This window comes from Gossypium raimondii, chromosome 12 (assembly GCF_025698545.1).
Source record: "Gossypium raimondii isolate GPD5lz chromosome 12, ASM2569854v1, whole genome shotgun sequence".
NCBI lineage: Eukaryota > Viridiplantae > Streptophyta > Magnoliopsida > Malvales > Malvaceae > Gossypium > Gossypium raimondii.
In genome coordinates, this window is record NC_068576.1 from 56,222,176 (window position 1) to 56,243,596 (window position 21,421).

Below are 21,421 nucleotides of genomic sequence, written 5' to 3' on the forward strand. Positions count from 1 at the left end.
CATACAAAATAAAATAAAGAAAGCAGTATGAAGGGTGAATCATCAAAATAAGTGTGAGTCTTATTATTTAAGATTAGGAGCAAAAAAAAAAAAAAAAAAAGTAATTTATTTATTTATTCCTCTCTTCAATCATTCACCAAAAGTCTTTGTTTATGGAGATTTTTGAAACAATGTTGGAAAATTAATATACTAATGAACTCAAAGAACAAATCATAGGCCATGTGACCTGTTGTTTAACTTATCTTATTGGAAGCAGCGGGCAGCGATTAAAATTTTAAATTACAAATTACATTATTTTAATTTTCGAATCACTTTGAAAGTTAAATAATTTAATTTATAATTTCAAAATGTTACTGAATATATGACAATAGCTGTTTTTATTTTTATTTTTAGTATTGTAATATGATATCAACAAGGATTTAAGCAATACAAGTATAATTCATCAACAAAAAACCTTGGCCAAGAAACAATATGATCTGATCTTACAAGCTTCCCAAGCTGTTCGAGTTTGCTCCCTTCTTCAACAAACATGGAAGAGGAGGGACACTTTGTTCATGCCTAAAGAAATTTTCAGGATCAATCATTGTTTTTACATGCACTAACCTGTCAAAATTGTTTTTAAAGTATTTAATACCCCAAATCTTGGCTTGTTCGTGGCTATTTTCTTTGTCATTAATTTCATTAGTCCCAATATCAAGGTCTCTGAAATTAACATACACTTCTCGCGGAGATTTTGAAACATATGGCGTCATGTAATTGTGAATTCTCCTTATCCAACTCATGAACTTCTCAGAGTTTTTATTTTCCTCTTCTTCCCAATCCACCACGTATGATATGCTGTAGAGGTTGCCAGCTCTGTGAGGAAATGGAGTTTCAGTCTCGAGAATCTCATCCATCTTCCCTCCATAAGCCACAAATACCATAATTGCTGATTTCGCTTCTTCCTTGTAAAACTTGGGCCACAATCCTTCAAATGTTGTTTCAGGAATAGGCTGTTTTACATAATCAGATTTTGCTTTAAAGAACAATTTTGAAAGAATTGACTTACGGTTCCTATTGAGTAAAGTTTCCAATGGTACTCCGATTGGAAATTGGGTAGAGTAAAGATTAGATTCAGCCCAACCCATTTCAAAGCAATCTTCTTTCACTATTCCGAGTTGAGGGAATTTCTCTTCCATCAATGGAAGAAGCTCATCAATGCTTCCAAGAAATACAGCTCTAAAACTTGCTTGAATTGTCATCTTCTCATTTTCATTTGATTTCACCCTTGATATACCGATGCTCATATGGATTTCTTTGGGAAGCTTGTGCGCAATATACTGCCATCGATGAACAAGTTTGGTCGCATTTTGCTCTAACGTTTTGCTCACTGTAAAAACAGTAACAATAGCTGGAACTGCGACTAATTTCAATTTCCAAGCAATGACTACCCCAAAGCTACCCCCACCACCACCTCGAATGGCCCAAAACAAATCTGTTGAGAATAATTCAAAATAATATTGGTGGGATGTTTAGAAAATCTTGGTAGTATCTTGGTAGTTTCAGATTTTCTAGTTTGACTAAATAATTTGTTAGCTATTTTTATCTTAAGTTAGTTTTCATGTAAGCCTATAAATATAGGCATTTATTCTTTGTTTTTTACTCATTCAGAATTCATTAATAAGAGAGCAACTTTCCTACATATTATTCTATCTTTCTCACGTTTTATTCTCCAACAATTTTGGCATCGGAGCTAGGTTGGATCCTTTAGGCAATTGAGTGAAAGTGAGGTTTGGGTCCATTAGGGTCTTTGGGAAACACGAGAGAAAAGAGTGAGTGTTTTGGAATGGCATCACTGGTTTTCTTCCTCTCAACCACTCATACCCATTTTCAATGGTGAGAAATATGAGTGGTGGAGCATCAAGGTGAGGACATTGCTCAAATCGCAAGAGCTATGGGACTTGGTGGAGTACGGGTTCGTTGACATACTTGAACCCGATGAAGAAGAAGATAGGAGGTTGAAAGAAGTCGAAAAATGATGCTAAGGCATTGTTCATTATCCAAAGCGCGTTCATGACTCTATTTTCTCTCGAATTGCAAAGCAGAAACCACATCGAATGAAGCATGGTCAATCTTGCGTAAAGAATATCAAGGTGATTCAAGAGTCATAGTAGTGAAATTACAATCACTACGACGTGATTTTGAGACCTTAATGATGAAGAATGGTGAATCAATTGCTGATTTTTGTCACGAACAAGGACAATAGTCGGTCAATTGCGCTCCTATGGTGAGAAAATTTCAGACGAGACAATTGTAGCAAAAGTCTTGCGAAGCTTAACGACAAAATTTGATCATGTTGTGGCTGCTATAGAAGAGTCCAAAGATCTGTCAGTTCTTTCCGTTGATGAACTGATGGGATCTCTTCAATCTCATGAGGCGAGAATCAATAGATCAGCAGAAAGGAGTGAAGAGAAGAGTGAAGAGAAGGCATTTCAAGTGAAAGGTGACAATAACCGTTCAACAAATAGAGGACGAGGAAGAGGAGGATTTCGTAGAGGTAGTAGCGGTGGCTATGGCAGAAGCAGAGGCAAAGGAATGTATGATGGACAAAGGCAATCGAATGAGCAAGGTAACACAAAAAATGGCATTCAATGTTACCATTGCAATAGATATGGGCATGTAAAAGCTGATTGTTGGTATAAAGATCAAAAAAAGAATTTTGCATCAGAAAGTGAGGAAGAAAACAAGCTTTTTATGGCTTGTATTGATACTAACCATAAGTCAAGTGATTGGTGGTTTGTGGACAGCGGTTGTTCGAATCACATGACGGGTACCAAATCCTTATTCAAGGAGCTCGACGAGTCACAAAAGCTAAAGGTGCAACTTGGAAACAAAAGGGAGATGCAAGTTGAAGGAAAAGGCACTGTGGAAATCGTTAATAGCCATGGAGAAGGAAAAATGTTGGACAATGTTCAGTTTGTTCCTGATTTAGGATACAATTTATTGAGTGTTGGACAACTAATGGCTGGTGGATATGCTGTCGTATTTGATGATGATGCATGTATCATCAAAAACAAAAAATCAGGCAAACGAGTCCATGTCAACATGACACCAAACAAGATGTTTCCGTTGGATGTTTCAAACATGGAGAACTTTGTTCTTGCTGCAAGTACAAAGGATGACTCGAAGCTATGGCATTTGAGGTATGGTCACCTCAATATTAAAGGCCTGAAATTACTGAGTGATAAAGGTATGGTTCTTGGACTACCGAAAATTGTCTCTCTTGATTTATGTGAGGGGTGCATTTATGGAAAGCAAACTAGGAAGCCATTTCCTGTTGGAAAAGCATGGAGAGCTACTGAATGTTTAGAATTAATTCATGCTGATCTATGTGGTCCTATGCAAACCGAGTCCTTGGGTGGGAGCCACATTTTGTCATTTCATCGATGATTATAGTCGCATGAGCTGGGTGTATTTTTTGGAAAACAAGTCAGAAACTTTTGAAAAGTTCCAGAAATTCAAGGTTATGGTGGAGAATCAAAGTGGCTGCCATATCAAAGTTCTTCGCACAGATCGAGGTGGAGAGTTCATGTCCAAAGAGTTTAATATGTTTTGTGAGGACAGTGGCATCCATAGGGAGTTAACAATTCCTTACACTCTCGAAAGCGTAATAAAGGTCGCCGAGCGGAAGAACCGAATCATTGTGGAGATGGCAAGAAGCATGTTACAAGCGAAGGACTCTCAAATCGCTTTTGGGCGGAAGTGTGGCAACATCTGTCTATCTCTCGAATCTCTCACCAACAAGGGTCATCATGAACAAAACTCCATATGAAGCTTGGTGTGGTAGGAAACCTAATGTAAGTCATTTAAGAATTTTTGGGTGTGTTGCATACGCTTTATTAAATTCTCATGCTCGTAAAAAGCTTGATGAAAAGTCCGAAAATGCATTTTCATTGGTTATTGTACTCAATCCAAAGCATATAGATTGTATAACCCTCATAGTGGAAAATTTACAAGTAGAAGAGATGTAGTGTTTGATGAAAATGCAAGTGGGATATGAGTGTAGAACAGTACAACAGAGATTTCTTTTCCCATCAAAGATTCTATAGATAAAAGGAGGAGCCTGCACCAAAGAATATCTACAACACTTGAAGAATCTTCCGACGAGCCAATTCCACTAAGGAGATCAACAAGGGTCAAAAGCCAAATCCAAATATGCTTGATGACACTTATGCATCCCGCCAATTTGCCCTAGCCGCTTTGGATCCTCAAGATATGAAGAAGTCACGATAAGGAAGAATGGAAAAGGCAATGATGGAGGAGATACAATCCATCGAAAAGAATAGAACTTGGGAGATGGTCGACTTGCGGAAGATAAAATGCAATTGGTTTGAAGTGGGTGTTCAAGACAAAATTCGGTGCGATGGAAGCATCCAAAAGCACAAAGCTCGTCTTGTAGCGAAAGGTTATGCACAAGAATATGGTATTGATTTCAAGAAACTTTCTCTCAGCATTTCGGTTCAAACGGTGAGGCTTGTTCTAGCAATAGTGCACAATTGCAATGGCCATTTACCGCTTTGATGTCAAATCGGCGTTCCTCAATGGAGATCTACAAGAGGAAGTTTACGTAACACAACCGAAGGTTTCATAGAGAAGGAAATGAAACAAAAGTTTACAAGTGAAAAAGGCGTTGTACGGATTGAAGCAGCCCTCGAGCATGGTACAACAAGATCGATGGGTATTTTCGTAAGAAAGGGTACATGAGAAGTGAGAACGAGCCCACCTTGTATGTGAAAAGGAAGGTAAAATGATTTCATCATTGTTTGTCTTTACGTTGATGATATCATTTATACTAGTTCCTCTAACTTACTTGTTGATGAATTTAAGTCTCAAATGATGAATGAATTTGAGATGTCCGATATGGGTTTATTACATTATTTCTCGGTCTTGAAATTCATCAAGTCGATGATGGAATTTTATCTCACAAAGGAAATATGCCAAGGATCTTCTCAGTAAATTTAGTATGCTTAATTGCAAGCCTGCAGCTACACCCATGAATATCAATGAAAAATTGCAGCAAGAGGATGGAGAAGAAATGGTAGATGCAAGGAGGTTTAGAAGCTTGGTTGGAGGTTTAATCTATTTGACTCACACTAGACCCGATATTGCATTTCCTGTTGGTGTTATTTCCAGGTTTATGCAGCAACCTTCAAAGGTTCATTATGGAGCAGCAAAACGAGTCTTGCGATACATTGCTGGAACTTTGGAGTATGGCATATGGTACTCAAAAACTTTAGATTTCAGATTGTGTGGGTTCACAAACAGTGATTGGGCAAGTTCTCTAGATGATAGAAGAAGTGTATCAGCATTTGTTTTTACTCTAGGTTCGGGGTGATCACATGGAGTTCTAAGAAGCAAGCTACAACAAAGATTGTCAACCTCGGAGGTGAATATGTAGCAAAGAATCGCAATGACTTGTCAAGCCATTTGGCTAAGGAGAATGTTAACCGATCTCCAACAAGAGCAGAAATGTGCAACTACCATATTTTGTGACAACAAATCCACTATCTCTATGACAAAGAATCCAACATTTCATAGTAGAACAAAGCACATAGATATTCGTTATCATTTCATTCGAGATTTGGTAGCAAAAGAGGAGATATCTTTGGAATATTGCAACACCAAGAGCAATTGGCGATATGTTAACAAAAGCATTATCAAAAGAGAAGTTTTGCTATTTTAGAAGTTTACTTGGTGTCTGCAACTTTGAATTAAGGGGGAGTGTTGAGAATAATTCAAAATAATATTGGTGGGATGTTTAGAAAATCTTGGTAGTATCTTGGTAGTTTGATTTTCTAGTTTGACTAAATAATTTGTTAGCTATTTTTATCTTAAGTTAGTTTTCATGTAAGCCTATAAATATAGGCATTTATTCTTTGTTTTTTACTCATTCAGAATTCATTAATAAGAGAGCAACTTTCCTACATATTATTCTATCTTTCTCACGTTTTATTCTCCAACAAAATCTTCTCCCATTGATTTTCTATCAAGAATTCTCTCTTTAACATCAATTAAACGAGCATCGATTACATTATCAGCAGCAAGACCATATTTTCGAAATAATAAGCCAAAGCCACCTCCACTCAAATGCCCACCAACACCCACGGTGTGTCCAATACCAGCAGGAAAGGCAAGCGTTCTACTTCTCTTAGCAATTTCATAGTACAATTCACCAACTGTTGCACCGGATTCAACCCATGCTGTACCTTTTTCAACATTAATCCGAACGGATCGACGGTTCAACAAATCGATCACCACAAACGGAACTTCATAAGTTGTAGTATAAGAAAGACCCTCAAAATCATGACCCCCACTTCGAATTCTGAGTTGCAGTCCATGTTTTTTGCAACAATGAACTGTTGCTTGGATGTGGGATGCGTGGAGTGGTGTTATGATGACCAAAGGTGTAGGCGTAGATGGTGTTGATAACCTGAAATTTTGAGATGATGACTTCAAAACAGAGGAGTATGATGAATTATGTTGTGCGTAAACGAGTTCTGATATGGAAGAAGAGTTGTGAAAACGAAGGGAAAGGCAATGAAGAAATTCCTCAGCTGGCTGAGTTGAATCACTAACTTTCCATGACAAGGAAAATAAAACAACAATAAGAACTGGGAACATGTTATTAGTAACCAAGTAAGATAAACTAAAGTTGGTTTCTGGGTCTAGTTATGTTTAGAGTGTAATGAAATGTGTAATTTAATAATGCCATAATACATACTTTTTTTAAAATTATAAAACTAAGAATCACCATAAAGACAATTCCAATACAAACAACAAACTTAAATTAAATTAGGAGATTAAACAACATATAAATACATGCAATATGATAGCATCAAACACTAAATTTTCCACAATTTTCAAGTAATTAAATAACATGTTAACAACGTTGATATAAAATAATAAAGGATTGGCCGTGCGAGCCAACTGTGTTTCAGGCTGCCCCTCCCTTAGCTGCCAACTGTCTTTTGCTATCTTTATTTCAAGCTCTTTTCTTTAATCTAAACTTAATCATAGGTTGGGTCATTTGTCTAGACTTGAGGATCCGTCTGAAAAATAAAAAAATTTTGAACAAAAATATAAGTCTGAAAAATGAGTTTAGATAAGAAAATAAAACCTGTTTTCTAAACGAGCCGGACCTTAAGTAAGAGTTTTTGGTTCGGGCCTGACTTGGTCTGAATTTGCCTAAATTTTGTTCATTGCTGCTATTTTGTTATTATATTAGTACTATTTTATTGTTATTATTTGAATATTGTATAACTCTTATTTTATTATTAATTTTGCTATTACCATAGAGGCATTTGCTTGCTAACTTGCAACTATATTAGTGTTATTTAAGTATAAATATTTTTTTATTGTATTTTCAATTTGTTGAGAAACATTTATTTTAATGTTTTTAGTGTATTTGATGTATTATATTTTTTAAAATTATTTTTATAAAAATATAATATAAAAATTAATATAGGTAAACTGGGCTCGAATTTAACATTTTTTATCCGAGTTAAGCTTAGATAAAATTTTAAGTCCATTTTTAGATGCATTGGGCGAGCCTAGAAAATAGTGATGAAATATATATATATATATATTATAATGACTTACATTACTGTTGGATGTTTTGACTCATATTACTAGGGTCGAAAATGTTATGATAGATGAAAGTCCACCTTTGACTTTTTCTTAAAGGAATGATCATATCATGGACAAGTGTTAAATAACATCTTTATTACATTATTTCTAATGAAAGTAGAGTTTATGACATGTTTTGATGTCATAATTCATACATAATGGATGTAGAAATTTATTTCATGACTTGAACTATTTTTTCTAAAAAACAAAAATATTCCAAAGCTACAAAGCTATTTTTCCATGAAAGAGAAAGCTCAGGAGCAAAAAGTGTTTAGAAAACATATTTAGATTACAACAAAAATAATTAAAGGAGTATATAGATCGAGTTATGATAACGTAACACTTTAAGCTTATAATTAATGTATTTTAAATTAAATTAACATATTTTTGTTTATTATGATTGTATATGCACATACATTTTTAAATTTATTTACAATAAGAAGATCTTTATAAGATATTATTGTGACCATGATGTAATACGCATATTACTTAAAATCTATCATATTGAGTTATAATGTTACTGCAGTACTATATGAATTAAACTATATACACCGCCATAACTCACATTTGCAATTCACTATAGTATTGTAATCATGATGAATATTATATTTTATTATGTACCCCAATGTTTATTTTATCAAATTAAGTTAAATGGAAAAGTGTAAAATTTTAGCGTTGTTAAATTATAACTAAAATCAAGTCATCTAGTGATTAATTGCCTAATTTAAAGTAATTAAATCATTTACTTTAGTAGAAATTAAGTCACATCAATTCATTTAGTTGTTTGATGAACTTACCAAATTACAAGTTGATCATATACATAAAATGCACTATAAACAAATTGTCATATATTGATGGCTAAAATTTCATTGCTAAAAAAACTATTCATAAATTTAGATATGAGATAGCAGTCAAAAAAGTTATTCCGATGGAAAATAATCGACGGCACATGTAACGCTAGTGACGAAAAATGTAGCTATTGGAATAGGTTTAAAAACAATGAAAAGGAAAAAGATATTAATTATAATTAAATTTTAAAACTTGGATCTATGAAATTAACCTTTTTTTTTTAAAGAGAGGGTGAAAAAAATTTTTTATAACTTAATTAAAAATTGAGCTTTAAAAGAAAAGAAAGAGAATCAATTTTCCTTACTTCCTCCTGCCTTGGTTAAAAATTTAACACAAACAAAAGGAAAGGATTAGGGATGATACTGGAGCACTGGGGGAGGGACAGATAACTCTTCATCTCTTGTCTCGCTCTACTATCGACGTATAATTTTGAAAACTATTATCACCTCTATGGATGTTAGATGCATCCATCATCGCCCCATACCATCCCTCTTCGCTTCAATTTAATTTTTGCTATTATCTTTAATACTTTTAATCTTTTTAAAGTCAAGTAAATATGTAATCATAATTCTTTAAAAAATATTTTTAAAATTATGTTAATACATTTTTATTTTTTTAATAGTTTATATATACAAAAATAAAAAAATAATTTTATATACTGAAACAGGTTGGGACATAGTAAATAATTACCATAATCGTTTCATACTTATTATCCAAAAGAAAAAAATCGGCTTAACCCATCTCACACATCCACTTTTCAAAAAGAAAAAAAAAAAAAAAAAAACTCTATTAAAACCAAATTGAAGGATTCGGATTTCACCTTAGAAAAACAATCTTTTTCCTTTCCTTTCCCCTTCCGTAGTCCAATCTAAACGCAGAGTAAGATTTTTAGTTGCCGACTTGCTTGTCCACTTAGAATAGAAAATGAAGGTTTTGGTGGAGGCAGGCATGGTCCATTTTACAAGAAATTATATTCTATCTTGCCCAGCTTTAACATAATTACTTCAACTTAGTTTCTAGTCAACCATTTTCAAGTGTAAAGGAAGAAATGATTTCAATCTATCAGAAATGTTAGTGGCTAAGTGCTAGTGGAGTCTCTCATTTGTGCCAGATGACTTTGTTGACCAAATTAGCATTATAAATAATGTAACACATTTGATAAATATCCACAAACGAAATTAGTCAAATTTCTCACTTCATCACTAACAATATGTTCCCTTCTCTTTTTGTTATTCTCCTCTCTGTGTCATGGAAAAGTAGTAGTACTTTAGCTTATCCTTCTGAGGGGTTTCTTCATTGCCTTTCCCTTCATTTCGCTAACTCCACATCCATTTCAAAGCTCGTTTACACACAACGTAATTCTTCATTCTCCTCTGTTTTGAAGTCATCTGCTCAAAATTTCAGGTTCACAACACCATCTACTCCCACACCTTTGTTCATTATAACACCACTGCAGCCATCCCACATCCAAGCAGCAATTTATTGCTCCAGGATACATGGACTGCATGTCAGAACTCGAAGTGGGGGTCATGACTTTGAGGGTCTTTCTTATACTACAGCAAATTATATAGTTCCATTTGTTGTGATTGATTTGGTGAATCTTCGATCGGTTCAGGTTGACGTTGAAAAAGCTACAGCCTGGGTTGAATCTGGTGCAACTATTGGTGAATTGTACTATGGGATTGCTCAGAAAAGTAGAACTCTTGCCTTTCCGGCTGGTCTTTTCTACACTGTGGGTGTTGGTGGACAATTCAGTGGGGGTGGCTATGGACCATTGTTTCGAAAATATGGTCTTGCAGCAGATAATGTAATTGATGCTCGTTTAATTGACGCCAAAGGGAGAATTCTTGATAGAAAATCCATGGGAGAAGATTTGTTTTGGGCCATTCGAGGAGGTGGTGGGGGTAGCTTTGGGATAGTCCTTGCTTGGAAATTGAAATTGGTCGCAGTTCCAGCTATTGTTACTGTTTTTACAGTGAGCAAAACGTTAGAGCAAAATGCGACCAAACTTGTTCATCGGTGGCAGTCTATTGCGCACAAGTTTCCCAAAGAATTACTCATGTCCATTTTCATATCAAGTGTGAAATCAAGTGAAGCTGATAAGAAGATGACAATTAAGGCTAATTTTAGTTCCATGTTTCTTGGAAGCATTGATGAGCTTGTTCCATTGATGGAAGAAAGATTCCCTGAATTTGGACTAGTGAGAGACGATTGCTTGGAAATGAGTTGGGTTGAAGCCATCCTTTCAACCCAAGGAGGAGTACAGTTGGAAACTTTACTTGAACGACATCAAAAAACGGGTGTTTCTCAGACATTCTTTAAGGCAAAATTTGATTGTGTAAAACAGCCTATTCCTGAAATGGGGTTGGAAGGATTGTGGCCTATGTTTTATGAGGAAGAAGCAAAGATGGCAAATATATTCCTTGTGGCTTATGGAGGGAAAATGGATGAGATTCCCGAGACTGAAATTCCATTTCCTCATAGGGCTGGCATCATCTACAGCATCATATACGTGGTGGATTGGGATGAAAATGGAAATAAAAATTCCAAAAGGTTCTTGAATTGGATAAGGAGAGTTTATGATTATATGACACCCTACGTGTCAAATTCTCCAAGAGAAGCATATGTTAATTACAAAGATCTCCAAATTGGATCAAATAATATGTTCAGTTGTAAAGGGAGCTATGCACAAGCCAAGATTTGGGGTCGTAAATATTTCAAAAACAACTTCGATAGGTTGGTATATGTAAAGACGAAGGTTGATCCAGAAAACTTCTTTAGGCATGAACAAAGCATTCCCCCTCTTTCATGTTTCTGATACAATTTCTTTGTCAAGCTTTCTAGTGATGAATAATGAGTTAGTGATAAAACAATTATAATCATGTACAACACCTCATATATAAATTTAGAATGATGAATAAGCTCATAGTCAAACTTCAACCTAAAATTTTAGAGATAAATATTAAAACCATGCATGAGCTTTGATCCAATGTGTAGTGTCATATATGAACTTGATTTTGGGTAATTTTACATATGAAAATCACTAACAATATTATCGAATTAGTATAATTTTACGTTAATATATTACATCACAAATAACTATATTAATCTAATATGAAAATAAATGTATATGCATTTCTTTAAATATATATAATTGGATCAAAATCAAAATTTCATTTATACATATGGACCACGATTTAAGTTTCAAGAATATAATTAAAAAAGTTTTATGAGTATAATTGCACCAAATTAAAGTTTTGGTATCAAATTTTATATTTATTTCAAAATTTTAAAGTATTCATTAAAAAATCATTATCAAGTCTCGGTCTTCTAATAAATTAGGAGATTAAACAACATGCCTATCATCATTACCAACAGTAAGTATTAAAATTGTTATACCCCACTTGAGCTAGACACGTGGCACTCCCAAAAGGCACCATGTGGACGCCTAAAGACGATTCTCCTCCCGTCAATTGAGTTGTCCTCGATTGCCCATCGACCTTTAAAAATGTGACCTTTAACCTTTAAAAAATAATGCTATGTCAACATGAAGTACATATGAACTGCCACGCGGGTTGCCACACCAATATCGTTAAAAATTAATGTTTTAGTCATCATTTTCATTAAAAAAAGTAATCTAGCTCTTTTTGAAAGGTTAATAGTTAAATTTAACTCAAAAAAGAATAATTGTAACACCTCTAACCCGTATCCGTCGCCAGAACAGGGTTACGGAGCATTACCGAAATATATAGATTAAATACGGACATTTCAGATTGTTTAATATTCATGTCAGAAATTATTCATAAAGTCCCTTATATGAGCCCTCGAGACTCAAAACATGTATTAGAATCAAGTCGTGACTAAACTGGGTACTCAGAAAATTTTACCTAGGTACAAGGAACACGCGCCCGTGTGGTCAGGCCGTGTGGCTCATACAGTCAAGAACATGTTTTAGCTTGTATTGATTGCTTGGTTGGGATATATTGGTGTACGTGAATGTTGAGTACAGATTAATGTCAAAATGCGTGAGAAAAGAACATGTTTTAGCTTGTATTGATTGCTTGGTTGGGATATATTGGTGTATGTGAATGTTGAGTACAGGTTAATGTCAAAATGCGTGAGAAAAGTGGCCTTAAAATGACCTATTTTCGTTCACACGGGCAGAGACACGGGCATGAGTCCCCTACTTCTAAGAAATTTTTTGAAGTTTTGGGAAAAATTCCCTGAGTACCCGATTTAGTCCCGATTCACTTCTAAGGTGAATATTGGGCCTCGAAGGTCCATCTAAAGGACAATATGAGTGTTATATAATTCATTCTTAATATGTGTAACAAAAGTTGGAAAATGTCCGTATTTAATTCGTAAAGTTTGATAATGCTCCGTAACCCTATTCTAGTAATGGATAAGGGTTAGGAGTGTTATAATCACAATCGATCGGGATGCTCCGAAGAGCTGTTAACGGGAAGCTCGAGAGGGCCAAATATCAAGATGCTCATGAGAGCTAATAACGGGACGCTCTTTCGAGCTATGGTGTGTCCGCAACATATGCAGGACTACAACCAATTCGGGAACCCTATATCCATCGAATCTCATTTATCCAAATGAGACTTAATATTTTTCAGGTATTATCAGATGTGTGATCAATTTCATACATATGACATTCATACAATTCACATATATAACATTCAATTTAAACATATAAAAATACGTAATTTAGTTACACGAACTTACCTGAACAAGTGTTCGTGTATTTGTAATCTAGTAATCCGATACCTTCTATTTTTCTCGTTCTAACTCTGTATTTGGTCTATCCAAATCTGTATGAGTAAATTTAACTCAATTTAATACAATTCATATTCAATTCAATTCAATTCACATCTTAGGAAAAATTACCATTTTACCCCTATACTTTTAATTAATGACGATTTGGTCCCTAGGCTCGGAAAATGAAATTCATGCAATTTAATCCTTATTCCAAGCCTAGCCAATTTTTACATGTAACATTTGCAGCCCATGTAATTCATAAAATTTAGAATTTTTCCTTAAATTTTACATCTTTTCAATTTAGTCCCTAAATCATAATTTCATAAAAAATTCTTTTACAAAAGTTGTTTATCTATCAACAATCTTTCATTTTCTACCATATCTTCAAAATTTCAGCATACTCGTCCATGGAAAAATTTTAATACTTTGATAATTTTACAAATTAACCCCCGAGATAGCTAGATTAAGTTATTACAATCTCGAAAATATAAAAATTACTAAAAACGGGATCAAAATACTTACCTAATTAGGGCAATTAAGTTTGCTCAAAAACTCAACACCATAACTAGGGTTTCCATCTTTTTTTATTGGGAAAGGTGATGATAAATGATGATATTAGATATTTATTTATTTACCATCTTTTATTGTATTCACTTCCTATTTCATCTTTTTATTAGTTAATTTTCCATGGATGACTAAGCTAATGATGTAAACATTGAAAGACTAATTATACCTTAAAAATCATAATTTGATTAAATTAAATATTTATAATTGGATAATCTTAGAATGTAAATTGCCCTAATTTTTACCTAATCCGCATTTCACTAATTGATATGAAATATAATCTTTTTAATCAAAGAACTAAAGTTTGATAAACACAAAGTCAACACCTAAATGGAATCATTCATGTCATCATGGAAACTAGCAAAGCTCTTTTACCTAACACCATCCTCAACAAAGAAAATCCCAAATACCAAAATTCAGTTTCAGCTTTCATACACCCATTCCACTTTATATTTACAACCAAAGCATCCAAAGCCTCAACTTCCCCAAACAAAAATAAATTTAATTTATTGAAACTGTTTTGTTTCGATCAATAGATTTCAGTGCTTTCGTACAAAATAAATATTATAAGAAATTTGTTGGGCATTGAAGGGTGAATAACTAAAGTTAAGTTTGATTTTTGTGAACTAGTACAAGATTAGATATCGGTTTAGTTGTAATTGGATTAAGTAACAAGTGAAGAACAACAAACAAAAACATTAGGAAATTGGTTACGCACAATTTAGATTTTTTTACGTGTACATATAAGTAATTATTTAAGTACTACAACTCACCATGTTATAAACTCACGCTTAGAATAAAATTTAGATACTCTCCACTAAATCCGTTGAAATTTTTCCATAGAATCAACTTACTCACTTGAGTTTTTCTTACACAAAATGTAGTTTTAAATCTCTAGAAAACCAACACTTTGGAGAAAGATTGTATTCGTAGGGATTAAAAACATAATATCATCTTGTAATTTAGTATGATTTTAAGTCTCACACGTTAATCATACTGCTTTTCTTATTTTATTTTGGATAAAATTAAGGTTTAGCTTAAGAAGTTTAGGATAACTTTGGTTTCATATCTAGCAGACTGTCCACCAATCTTAGCATTATTAATAAATTAATAATGGGATTGCTAGCAACATGTTGCAATTCTCACATAACATAGATAGATCCAGAAACGAAATTAACTATCTCAATTCGTTGTCAATAATATGTTTCCATTTCTCTTTGTTGTTCTCCTCTCCCTGTCATGGAGAACTAATGCTTCAGCTCTGCCTGTTCAGGAATTTCTTCATTGCCTTTCCCTTCGTTCTCAGAACTCTTCTATTGCAAAACTGGTTTACACACAAAATAATTCATCATACTCCTCTGTTTTGAAGTCAGCTGCTCAAAATTTCAGGTTCACAACACCATCTACGCCTACACCTTTGGCCATTGTAACACCACTGCATGCGTCCCACATCCAAGCCACAGTTTATTGTTGCAGAAAGCATGGACTTCAAGTCAGGACTCGGAGTGGGGGTCATGACTTTGAGGGTCTTTCTTATACTTCAGCTTATAAAGTTCCGTTTGTTGTGATCGATTTGGTGAATCTTCGATCGGTTCGGGTTAACGTTGAAAAAGCTACAGCATGGGTTGAATCTGGTGCAACTGTTGGTGAACTGTACGATGAAATTGCTCGGAAAAGTAAAACTCTTGCCTTTCCAGCTGGTGTTTGCCCCACCCTGGGTGTCGCTGGACATTTGAGTGGAGGAGGCTATGGCTTATTGTTTCGAAAATATGGACTTGGTGCAGATAATGTAATCGATGCTCGTTTAATTGATGTTAAAGGGAGAATTCTTGATAAAAAATCGATGGGAGAAGATTTGTTTTGGGCCATTCGTGGAGGTGGTGGTGGTACCTTTGGGATAGTCCTTGCTTGGAAATTGAAATTGGTCGCAGTTCCAGCTAATGTTACTGTTTTTACAGTGAGGAAAACGTTAGAGCAAAATGCGACCAAACTTGTTCATCGGTGGCAGTCTATTGCGCACAAGTTTCCCAAAGAAATGTACCCGAGCATTGCCATAGCAAGGGTGAATTCAAGTGAAGATGAGGAGAAGATGACAATTCAAGCAAGTTTTACTTCCGTGTTTCTTGGAAGCATTGAGGAGCTTATTCCATTGATGGAAGAGAAATTCCCTGAACTTGGACTAGTGAAAGAAGATTGCTTGGAGATGAGTTGGGCTGAATCTAATCTCTACTCTTTCCTATATATACTCAGATCACCATCGGAAACTTTACTTAATAGGAATCAAAAGTCATCTATTTCAAAAACATTCTTCAAAGCAAAATCTGACTTCGTAAAACAGCCCATTCCTGAATCGGCATTTGAAGGATTGTGGTCCAAATTCTACGAGGATGAAGCAAAATCTGCAAGTATGCTATTTGTGGCTTTTGGAGGCAAAATGGATGAGATTCTCGAGACCGAATATCCATATCCTCACAGAGCTGGTAACCTCTACATCATCTTATACACAGTAGATTGGGAAGAAAAGGAAAATATAAACTCTGAAAAGTTCATGAGTTGGATGCGGAGAGTTTACAATTACATGACTCCATACGTTTCAAAATCTCCGCGAGAAGCATATATTAATTACAGAGATCTTGACATTGGGACGAACCAAATTAACAACAGCAAGAGAAGCTATGCAAAAGCTAGAGTTTGGGGTGTTAAATATTTTAAGAACAACTTCAATAGGTTAGTGAAAGTAAAGACAATAGTAGATCCACAAAACTTCTTCAGACATGAACAAAGCATCCCTCCTCTTTTGTTATTGTGGAAACGGAGCGACCTTAAAAATCACTTAAGCTCATAGAATTTTTAAAAGATTCATACTTCTCATGTTATTATAGATAAAATAAGATTTATCTGTGAAGTACTTTTATTGTGCTGAATTATAAGTCATTCATAAACTATTATAAGTTTAATGTACACTACATCAAATACAAATTTATAATAAACTATTATAGTGTCTCCTTCTTCTTCTTTTTGTTATCTAACTGGTAACTATACTATTGAATTTATATTTGATATGTTAAATATACATCGATACTATTATCTTTCTGTAAGTCCTTGATAGGGACGTGCTTAGAGTTCCAAATTTTTCTGGGATTGCAATTAAGTAGTATTTATTTCTTTGCTTTTCTTTTCTCAATTCACTTATATAACTTATCCAAAATCATTAATTATCTTTTATGTCCGTTTTATAATACATAAAGATTAACTTTTTCGGATTTGTGATCATCAAGGGTGAAGTTAAAATTTTTTTGTAGAGGAGCGAAATTAAATTGTAATTTTTACGATAATAAAAATAAAATTTCACAATTTAAATATCCTATATTTTTATAATTTTTAAAAGATTAAATTAAAATTTATCATTTTTAGAGGGGCAAAGTATAATTTTACTTTTACTAATTAAAAATTATAAAAGACCTAAATAAAAAAAAGTTTCCCTTTTAAGGGGATCAGGCCCTACCAAACCCCCTAAATACACCCCTCTCAATAATCTCTTCTCCAGGATATAAATACACCCCCTAAATACACCCCTCTCAATGTGTATAATTGAATAAAAATTAAAATTATATATATACAATTGAATTAAAATTAAAATTTTTTTTAAGTATAATTATATTTCATATTATAATTTGTTTATAAAATTAATAGATTTTTAAATATAGTTGTTAAATAAATAAATTATTATCAATTATATTTTTCGAGAAATAGATACATGTTAATACAAGTATATGGTACAACTTATTTAATGATAATTTTCATTGTCAACCGGAATTAGGTTTTTTTCTTTAATCCGGTGTTTGGAGCTACGTTGATAGCAGCCATGTCGATGTATTATGCAAATAGAGGGTTAAATATTTTCAACCCTCTTTATAAACAATCATCCTTTATAACAATATTTCATTATTATTAGAATCAATAAACTTGATTTTCTATAACTGTCTCTTGTCTCAAATTTTAGTAAAATTAGTTCTATTCATTATTGGAACTCTTGCCTTTCCGGCTGGTAAAGGCCACACTGTAGGTCTTGGTGGACATTTGAGTGGAGGAGGCTTCGGTGTATTGTTTCGAAAGTATGGTCTTGCTGCGGATAATGTAATCGATGCTCGTTTCATTGATGTTAAAGGGAGAGTTCTTGATAGAAAATCCATGGGAGAAGATTTGTTTTGGGCCATTCGAGGTGGTGGTGGGGGTAGCTTTGGGATTGTCCTTGCCTGGAAACTGAAATTGGTCCCAGTCCCAGCTAATTTACTGACTTACTGTTTATACAGTGAGCACAACGTTAGAGCAAAATGCGACCAAACTTGTTCATCGGTGGCAGTCTATTGCGCACAAGTTTCCCAAAGAAATACACTCGAGCATTGCCATATCAAGGGTGAATTCAAGTGAAGAGAAAGGGAAGATGACGATACAAGCTAGTTATGGTATTTGTGGCTTATGGAGGGAAAATGGACGAGATTCTTGAGATTGAATATCCATATCCTCACAGGGCTGATAACCTTTACAGCATTTTATACGTAGTGAATTGAGAAGAAGAGGAGAAAAAAAAAACTCTCAAAAGTTAATGAATTTACAATTACATGACTCTCTATGTTTCAAAATATCCACAAGAAGCATATATTAATTACAGAGAAATTGACATTAGGACCAATAAAATTAACAACGACAAAGTAAACTACGCATAAATCAAGATTTCTGGTCTTAAATATTTTAAGAACTACTTCAATGGATTGATGCATATAAAGACAAAGGTTGCTCCCCAAAACTTGCATCCCTCCTCTCTCGTGATTGAGGAAACATGAGAGCAACATTAAAATCATCGAAGCTTGTACAATTTCTAAAAAAATCAAACTTCTCATGTTATTATAAATCATATAGGATTTTTTTATCAAATTCTTTTATAATGTTGAATTCTGAATCATTCATAAACTTCTTCAAGCTCGAACAAAGCAAATCTCCTCTTTCGTAATTGTAGAAAGGAGAACAATCTTAAAAATCACTAAAACTCAATAGAATTTCTCCATCAAATGCTTTTATAATAAACTAAATTATTTTTAGGTCAATTTTTTATCTAATCCCTTATTTGACTAATTGGCAACTGTAGTATTCTCTTAGAAAAAAGAGTGTACTATATTGTAGATTTTTTTTTCTTTCCTATAATTACCTATAGTCCCTCATTAATTCATAAATAGGAAGATAATGCGTTTCAGCGCGCTCAAACCCATGTTCTCCTACATTAACAATAATACACATACCAATCGAACTAAGACTCAATCAACTATATTATAGGATTTTTAATTAAAATTATAAGACATTGATATATATTTTTGTTGTCAATTGGTACATATTCTTATTCGAATTCGATACTTCAAGCTACGAAAAACATAAGATTAGAGTTCTAATTTGAATCTAGAGCAGAAGCAAAGCACAAAGATCTTTGTTGATAACCAAGCTGCTATTGCAATCTCTAACAATCCAGTGTTTCATGGCAAGACTAAGCACTTTAACATCAAACTGTTCTTTGTACGAGAAGTGCAGAAAAGTGGTGTTGTATCTCTTTGTTACTGTAAATCTGAAAATCAAGTTGCAGATATCCTCACCAAACCATTGCCACTTGGCAAGTTTGAAAGCTTCAGGAAGAAACTTGGAGTTTGCAGCATCTAAACAAGGAGGAGTGTTAAGCCACATGTTTAAGCTGCTGCCACTCATCTATTTTTCTGTTTTTGTTTGAATAATTCACCTTGGTTTTAGGAGATAGTTACCAGATTTCTTGACTTATTTTTAGATCTAATCTCTATTTTTAGTTATGGATACTAGTATATACGTGTTGGAGTATTCAATATTAAAGTGTATTCAAGTCTTCAAGTTTCATTCTAATCTAGAGCTTTCTTCTCCTCTCTTCAATATTTTTTTAGAAAAATTACTAACAAATTTTGTGTGTAAACACCAACACTACCCAATGTCCTATCGGAGTATCATTAGAAACTTTACTCGAGAGAAGTCAAAAGTCAGTTCTTTCGAAAACAACTTATTCCAGAATCAGCATTCCAAGGATTGTGGCCCAAGTTATATGAGGACGAAGTAAAATTCGCAAGTATGGTATTTGTGGCTTTAGGACGCAAAATGGAAGAGATTTTGAGACTGAATCTCCATATCCTCATAGTGCTGGCAATCTCTACAGCATCTTATACGTGGTGGACTGGGAAGAAGAGGAAAATAAAACTCTAAAAAGTTCATGAGTTGGATGAGGAGAGTTTACAATTACATGACTCCCTACGTTTCAAAATCTCCAAGAGAAGCATATAGCAATTACAGAGATCTTGACATCGAGGCTAATAAAATTAACAACGACAAAGAAAGCTATGCAGAAGCCAGGGTTTGGGGCCTTAAATATTTTAAGAATAACTTCGACAGGTTGGTGCATATAAAGACAAAAGTTGATTCTCAAAACTTTTTCAGGCACGAATAAAGTATCCCTCCTCTTTCGTAATTGTGGAAACGAGAGCAACCTTAAAGATCAAATTCATACTTCTCATGTTATTATAGATGAAATAAATTTTTATTCAAAAATTAAATGAAATTTATCTGTTAAATGCTATTATAATGCTGAATTACGAGTCATTCACAAATTATGACTGCATCATATACAAATTTATAAAAATCCTATTTGATTAATTATAAAAATTATAATAGTTTTAGCTCAGTTTTTATCTAATCCCTATTTGACTAATTAACAATTGTAGTATTATCTTATAAAAAACAGTGTACTTTATTATAGAGTTTTTATTTGAAGCATTAATAACACTGATATATGTTTTAAGTGAAGTCTAAAACCATGAAGCTACGCCAAACGTCCAGCTGCTTTACCATCTTTAGTGAGAGTATCAACAAAGCTATTTGACTCCCTAATTCCTAAATACAAGCACCTTCTCGATAGTTGGATGTGAAAATGATTAAATAGATCAGCTCAGCTGATTTAACTGAGTATTCTTATACTGTAATTTAATAGATACACAAAATTATCATAATTGGAATTTAATTAAATTAATTGAAATCGAATTAATTGAGTGAATTGATTAAATGATTATTGATTATATTTGTCAAGCGATAGATTAAATGATATCTTTAGAGAATATATTATTATTCGAATTTGACGCTTGAGGCTAAAACTAATGACAAATATGAAACCCCACACCTTGAAAGAGACAAAGAAAAATAAGAAAATGAATTGTTACAATTTTATATGAGAAAAATCTAATGCAAGAAATTTCCAGACTATAACAATCCAAAAGACCACATTAAGCATGGAGAAAATTTAGGGAGACCAAAAATGGTTTTACATACATGATCTATTACAAGCATTTCCTAAGAAAAGTCAAAGATACTCTGTATATGCTGCAAGTGGAAGGCTAAAAATTTCGGTCAGCTGACAACCTCGAACCAATGGAGTTGATGACTTTAACAATAGTAAAGGAGGCTATGTAGAAGTCAGCATTTTGTTTGAACAGATTACTTATATAAATTAAAATTTATTTAT

General features: G+C 33.6%; 3 protein-coding genes and 2 pseudogenes across 3 annotated transcripts; 4 read left to right on the forward strand and 1 right to left on the reverse strand.

The window, feature by feature from the left end:
- Positions 1-482: 482 nt before the first annotated feature.
- LOC105762288 (berberine bridge enzyme-like 28) lies at positions 483-6,689 on the reverse strand. The gene is made up of 2 exons (XM_052625319.1): positions 6,008-6,689; positions 483-1,476 (listed from the first exon to the last, which is right to left on the reverse strand). The coding sequence occupies exons 1-2, from the start codon at positions 6,658-6,660 to the stop codon at positions 483-485; spliced, it is 1,647 nt and encodes a 548-aa protein (XP_052481279.1). The 5' UTR covers positions 6,661-6,689.
- Positions 6,690-9,695: 3,006 nt separating this feature from the next.
- LOC105765558 (cannabidiolic acid synthase-like 1) lies at positions 9,696-11,504 on the forward strand. The gene has a single exon (XM_012584739.2). The coding sequence runs from the start codon at positions 9,725-9,727 to the stop codon at positions 11,330-11,332; it is 1,608 nt and encodes a 535-aa protein (XP_012440193.1). The 5' UTR covers positions 9,696-9,724; the 3' UTR covers positions 11,333-11,504.
- Positions 11,505-14,790: 3,286 nt separating this feature from the next.
- On the forward strand, positions 14,791-16,691 carry LOC105765556 (tetrahydroberberine oxidase). The gene has a single exon (XM_012584731.2). The coding sequence runs from the start codon at positions 15,044-15,046 to the stop codon at positions 16,685-16,687; it is 1,644 nt and encodes a 547-aa protein (XP_012440185.2). The 5' UTR covers positions 14,791-15,043; the 3' UTR covers positions 16,688-16,691.
- Positions 16,692-17,720: 1,029 nt separating this feature from the next.
- LOC128035534 (berberine bridge enzyme-like 8) lies at positions 17,721-18,349 on the forward strand (annotated as a pseudogene).
- Positions 18,350-19,690: 1,341 nt separating this feature from the next.
- LOC128035535 (berberine bridge enzyme-like 27) lies at positions 19,691-20,374 on the forward strand (annotated as a pseudogene).
- Positions 20,375-21,421: the final 1,047 nt, after the last annotated feature.